At 46.7% G+C, this 6,920-nt stretch overlaps 1 protein-coding gene across 1 annotated transcript; it reads left to right on the top strand.

Moving 5' to 3' along the window:
• The first annotated feature begins 1,121 nt into the window (after window positions 1–1,121).
• On the top strand, window positions 1,122–2,147 carry LOC143288769 (glucose-dependent insulinotropic receptor-like). Its single transcript, XM_076597397.1, has one exon. The coding sequence runs from the start codon at window positions 1,122–1,124 to the stop codon at window positions 2,145–2,147; it is 1,026 nt and encodes a 341-aa protein (XP_076453512.1).
• The last annotated feature ends 4,773 nt before the right edge of the window (window positions 2,148–6,920 follow it).

Here is a 6,920-nt window from a genome sequence, read left to right as displayed (position 1 = left end):
TCCATCACATGTTATCGTGTATTGTCCATTGAATATAGGATTGAACGGGCAGGTCAACAACTTGAAACAAAATGGCGTCGTTCGCGTTCGTGAAGAATATGAGCACGCGCTTTGAATGTGTATAAATATGTGCACGCAATTGATTTTTGCCCATGACCTTCAGGGCTCAGCCAATAGATCTATAAAGTCCACTCGTGGTATTGATTTTAGTATTTTCCGAAAAAGACCACTCAGGCGAATGAACATAGTGAAACCCTGTACACTGAGAGTAAAACACACAAGCTTTGTATGTATTGAGCATAATTTCAAAATGTAATGTTTAGGATGAGAAAGATCAGTTTAAAGCAAATTAAGTCCCCTAGCATTAATTACATATTAATTTCCCTTTTTTACTATCTGCAACAAAACGTTTTCAAAATAAATAAAACTTCCATGCTTAGCAAAAGAAGTTCCTGTTTGAACAAAAAATGATAATAATGACTGCTCTTGTTGTTGTGTCAGAATATCAGATCAAAATGCACAGTTTAGAGAATTAAAAAAAATATAAATATAACAGTAAATGCAGTTTCCATATAATTTGGCTTCTTCTTTCTTTCTTTTTTTTCTTTTGTTTTGTGTCCATCCCAGAGGTGCAATATTGTTTTAAACAAAATGACTGGAAAGAAATGAATTTTTCCTATTTTTATGCCTAATTTGGTGTCAACTGACAAAGTATTTGCAGAGAAAATGTCAATGTAAGTTTACCACGGACACACAGACACACACACACACACACACATACACAGACAACCGAACACCGGGTTAAAACATAGACTCACTTTGTTTACACAAATGAGTCAATAAAGGCTTAACAAGAAAATAATAATTAACAGGCACGATTTAGAAAGGGCTTTTGTATGACTAACAATACCTTTTTTTTTCTTTTTCTTTTTTTTACTTTGAATGCTGTGGTTCAGAGATAACTCATGAGAAACATAAAAGGTTATAATGTAGCTTTTATGGACCTTCGAAAGGCATTTAGTTCCATAAATAGGCATATTTTATCGATATTTTGTTGTTGTTGTTTTTCAGGTTACGGTGACGCATGACGCTAAGGCGGAGTTATCGCACCAACATCAGCCATGTATATGGCCATCCCCTTCACAATAACTCCTCCTCCTCCTCCACCTCCGACGACCACAACGACGACACCGGAACCCGTCTCCCCCTCTGACAGCTGCCCAGAGGACCCTGACAACGTCCACGAGAGGGCGCGGCACTACGCTCTGATGGCCTTGACCCCCGCCATCCTGCTGGTGAACGGGGCGGTGCTGTGCCTCCTCCTGGCCCACAGACACCGCTGTCGGCCGGACGTGCAGCTGATGACGTCTCTGTGCTGTGCGGACCTGATGGTGGGTTTCACGTGCATCGCCACGCTGGTGACCCAGGCCCGCGAGCGGCCCCTGGAGCTGTGCCTGCTGAGGGTGGGGCTCAGCGTCACGGCCGTCATGGCCTCCATCTTGTCCCTGCTGGCAGTGGCCGGGGACCGCCTGCTGGCCATAGTGACGGCCCTGCACTACCACCGCCTAGTCACCCCCGTCAGAACCCGCGGAGTCATCGTGCTGCTGTGGGCGCTGGCTGCGGTCTTCGGGCTGCTTCCCCTGTGCGGCTGGAACCGTGGGGAGGAGGTGTACGTCGGATACTGCTCCTTTCTGCTCGTCTTCCCGCCGTCCTACGTGGCGGCCAGCTTCGGGCTGTCCGTGCTGTCTCTCGGGGCAGTGCTGTGTATCCACGCCTACCTCTACCTCCGCGCGCGTGTGCACATTCGGCGCATCGATGCTCTGGAGCGCGTGCAAGGTCATAGGTCGTCGTCTTCCTCGTTGGACGGGCCTTTAGGTCTGTCGGGAAGGTCGTGGAAGAGCGTGCGCACCGTGACGCTGGTGGCGGGGTGTGTTTTGGCCTGCTGGTGCCCGTTCTTGTTGACGTCGCTGTATGTGTTGATAGCCCCGCGGGCGCCCTGTGTTCTGAACGACATCGTGGGAACGCACCTATTGATGCTGGGCTATGCCAACTCTGCGCTGAACCCGCTGGTGTACGCTCTGAGGAACAGGGAGCTCAGGGCCGTCGCGGCCAGAGCTTGGGCCAGAGTGCGTCGTAAACCTTCCTAGTTGTCGTCTCCGTTTCGCTTGGACAGCTAGGTTTTCTACTGTGCTGAGCGGTTTGTTGAACACATTGTCAGCGAGAAACAAAGGAGATTGGAGCAAATGATTTTGAGAGACTGCATTAACCGAAGACGGAGAAAACACGTTCATGGTGATGAGCGTTTCGAAGAACACATTGTCAGTGAGTCTATACAGTCAGTAATTATTACGAAAACTATGGAGATTTAGGCAAATGAATTTGAGAGACTGAATTAACGAAAGAAAAAGAAGAAACAAGTTTGCTGTAATAAGCAGTTTGGTGAGCACGTTGTCAGCGAGGTCTCAGCAGTTTGAAATTTAAACGGAAACTTCAGAGATTTTGAGAAAGTCAATTTGAAAGACAGAATTAAATGAAGAAGAAAACAAGTTTATGGTGATGAGCAGTTTGACGAACATATTGTCAGCGAGGTCTCTGCAGTTTGAAATTTAAACGGAAACTACGAAGCTTGGAGAAAATGAATTTGAGAGACTGAAAAAACTGATGATGAGCGTTTTGTTGAACACGTTGTCATCGGGTTTCTGCAGTTCGAAATTTGAATGGAAACTACAGAGATGGGAGAAAATGGATTTGACAAACTGAATTAACTGAAGAAGAAGAAAACAAGTTCAAGGTGATGAGTGTTTTGTTGATCACATTGTGAGCTGGTCTCTGCAGTGGATCAGTTTCAGGAAGACACTCATCTGTCCCAGAACTGACGTTGCCATTTTCAGTGTTGTTTGGTGAAAGAACATTTTCATTGTTTTGTTTTCATCTCCCACCTCCTATGGTATCAAAGACCAAAACACCAGTGCACATTCTTCAGACTTGTCCCCTCCTGAAGGGGCTCAGAGACACCGTGTGGCCGACACCAACCCTGCTGCACACCACGTTCCATGGCTCCAGACAGGACTTGGAGAGGACGACACCAACCCTGCTGCACACCCCGCTCCATGGCTCCAGACAGGACTTGGAGAGGACGACACCAACCCTGCTGCACACCACGCTCCATGGCTCCAGACAGGACTTGGAGAGGACGACACCAACCCTACTGCACACCAAGCTCCATGGCTCCAGACAGGACTTGGAGAGGACGACACCAACCCTACTGCACACCAAGTACCATGGCTCCAGACAGTACTTGGAGAGGACGACACCAACCCTACTGCACACCAAGCTCCATGGCTCCAGACAGGACTTGGAGAGGACGACACCAACCCTACTGCACACCAAGTACCATGGCTCCAGACAGGACTTGGAGAGGACGACACCAACCCTGCTGCACACCAAGCTCCATGGCTCCAGACAGGACTTGGAGAGGACGACACCAACCCTACTGCACACCAAGTACCATGGCTCCAGACAGGACTTGGAGAAGACGACACCAACCCTGCTGCACACCAAGCTCTATAGCTCCAGACAGGACTTGGAGAGGACGACACCAACCCTACTGCACACCAAGTACCATGGCTCCAGACAGGACTTGGAGAAGACGACACCAACCCTGCTGCACACCAAGCTCTATAGCTCCAGACAGGACTTGGAGAGGACGACTGTCACATCTCATGACAAACCAAGGTGTATGCCTTAACCCCTCCTTGTTCTCTCACCCATTTCAGCTGGAGAGCAGTGTGGGATTTGCTGATTGCACGGGAATCTCATGTGTCTCAGTTCAGGCTGTCACTGAACTGAGATCAACCTTTACTAAGCTGGTCGGTCAGTGACAGGATTCTGGGCTTTTCGTCATCGTAGTCACTGTTCTTCGTCTTCGTCGTCACTGTTCTTCGTCTTCGTCGTCACTGTTCTTCGTCGTCGTCACTTGCTGTTCTTTGTACTTCGTCACATAGAACACCCTTCTATAGAACACCCTTCTATAGAACACCCTTCTATGGATACTAACAAAACCCTGTCTCGCGTGTACCTCGGGGATCAGCTGCATAGCACGAGACATAAATTCAGATCCCCAAAACCCCAAAACAGGCGTGGCAAAAGAGGTGGGAAAAGATTGTGCTTAGGTAGCAGAATGACAAAAGCAGAGCGGCTGTCAAAGAAATTCTTTAGAATCGGCAGTTGGAATTGTTCCAGCGCGAGAATGAGAATCTCAACAATTGAGAAATTGGCATATGATTTTGACATTTTATGTCTCCAAGAGACCAGGACAAATGCAGACAGACCAATACATTTTGAGAATTTCACAGTCTTTCAAAGGAATGAAGGATGAGGAGTAGCAATCATACTAAACAAAAATCTAAAAAAACAAAGTTTCCACCATAAATCTAGAGAAATGGTGCAGCAACTCATGTGAACTAGTGGGGGTGCGTCTCGAAAAACCTGACGGAATTCACAAAAGCATCGTGCTCATCAATGCCTATGTTCACCCAGGAACCTGCACAACAAAAGAGGATTTGGCCTTTTTAGAGAAAATAGAGAACGAATTTGGAGACTCAGTCATTATCTGTGGAGACCTTAATGCAAGATCGAAGTTATGGGACCAGCGGAACACCAACCCACAAGTACTCGCACTTGAAGGAATGATAGGGGAAATTCTTCTTAGCCCATTTACAACCACATCCCCAACCCGCCTTGGAACAAGACAAGGGGACAGTGACAGTGTGATCGACATTGCTCGAACATCTCCAAAATTCAGAGCAGAAATGAATGCAGAGACGCTTCCACACCAAGGCAGTGACCACCTCCCGGTAGTTTTCAGTCTACAGAAACTGTCAGATAAACCCTGCATGAAACCGCGTGATCCATTACAGTATGAAACCAAAGAGACAACAATCATCGAAAAATTAAGACGCAGAAGAAACAAAAGAACGGCACCGAACCGGATGCAAACTATTCAGCCCCCATGGTGGAATACCAACACACAGAGAGACGGAACCAAGCTTAAGGCAAACGAAGAAAAAGGATCCGCCCTGCTTAAACGTTTCATACAACAGAGCGATCAAAGAAACTTAGATGAAAAAAAGAAATATGTTGAGGAGTTAAACCAAACCCTTATGCAGACTGGACCCGATGATGACTTGACAACAGATGATCTAAACGAAGCAATAGCTAAATGCAAGAAAGAATCGGCTCCTGGCCCAGACAAAGTTCGCTACTCGGACATCAAGGAGCTATCGGAAGAAGACAGAAGCAAACTTTTCAATCTGTATCAAAACAGTTTCCACAATGGACATGTGCCGGAGGACTGGACACACAGCTTTTACCAAAACCAGGAAAGGACCATCGTCAGGTAAGCGGCTACCGGATCCTAACCATGCAAAACATCACTGGAAAGCTCATGGAACGCACGATAGCCAGGAAACTTGCAAGGGATCTTGAACACAGGCACATTCTCCCTTCAAATCAAGGTGGTTACAGAACAGGCAAGTCCACATGGGAAAATGCAGCTGCTTTTGTATATGAGGTGTATGAAGGATTTCAAAGAAAAGAAGAAACACTAGCAGTAGCAATCGACCTTTAAGATGCCTACAATAAAGTCCAGTTTGCGCACCTCATGGAGCTGTTACTAAGGTATGGAGTAAGTTTGACACTGACAAGATGGATAGCAGCAGCGCTTCAGGAAAGAACCGTCGTCCTACGCCTCGGAGATTGGATGTCTGCACCTTCTAAACTATCCATGGGACTGCCACAAGGGTCTCCGCTCTCTCCTGTCCTCTACAATGTCTACACGAAGGGCCTTGCAGACTTAAACAACAATGAAATAGCTCGGGTGCTTACTCTTGCGGATGATGGCCTGGTCTTACTTCGAAAGATGCTCAGGAAAGAACTGAAGCCGTCCAGAAACAACTAAATAATATTGCTCAATTGTGCAAAGACACAGGATCTTCCATCAATCCAGCGAAAGCCCAAACATTGCTGTGTACCCTCAACAACGGAACCGCCACCTGTGTCATTCGATGGGATTCAGATCGAGAAAACCGAATGCCTACGCTACCTAGGAATACACTTCGACAGGATGCTGACCTTCAGAAAACATATGGAAAATACTGTTCTCAAATGCAAATAGGGCCTTTCAGTCTTAAAAGCAATGGCAACCAAAGGTATTAAACAACGCCACCTCTTCCTGCTATAACAATCACTCGTCCTCAGTGTGATCGACTACGGACTTGGGCTAACAACACTATCTCAAAGCAACCTCCTAAAATTAGAAAGAGTTCAAAATGAAGCTATGAGGCTGATCCTTAGAACAACAAAAGACACGCCCACGGAAACCATGTGATACCTGCTTGACCTTCCTTCAGTGCAGGCCAGAAACAGTTAGAACAGGTTAAGACCTACTTCAAAGCATTAGAAAACCCTCAAAACCCACTGCATGACGCAGTCAAAGAACCAAAAGGCAGCCGTCTAGGACGAAGAAGATCATGGATGGAGCAAGCAGAAGACACAATCCAGCTAGTATGCCGACTACAAGACCTGAACAAAACAAACGAATGGGAGAAAATCCCTGAAAACCTCAACCATCTATTCAACACTGCCATTTCACCCACTCTAGGAAGACATTGTCGGGAATGGCCAGAGGGCAAAACTAATGCGGAAGTGAAGCTACTCAGAAGAAAAAAGTAAAGAAGAGGACATCATCATATACACAGATGGCTCAGTCACCAAAGACCAATCCGGTTGGGGATTCACTGCGAAACAAAATGGAAAAACAATTAGGGAAGAGAATGCTGCCTACAAAGTCACAACCTCCAGCCTAACGATGGAAGTTGAAGCTGTGACACATGCCCTCCAGTGGCTATCGTCCATCTATA

Source organism: Babylonia areolata, chromosome 13 (genome assembly GCF_041734735.1).
Source record: "Babylonia areolata isolate BAREFJ2019XMU chromosome 13, ASM4173473v1, whole genome shotgun sequence".
In the NCBI taxonomy this organism is placed as follows: domain Eukaryota; kingdom Metazoa; phylum Mollusca; class Gastropoda; order Neogastropoda; family Buccinidae; genus Babylonia; species Babylonia areolata.
The sequence above is the reverse complement of the archived record's forward strand: the minus strand, read 5'-3'. Positions and strand labels throughout refer to the sequence as shown.

What these genes read in the sequence shown, in the direction of transcription:
- LOC143288769 (XM_076597397.1), top strand. Translation starts at nt 1,122, where the DNA reads ATGTATATGGCCATCCCCTTCACAATAACTCCTCCTCCTCCTCCACCT.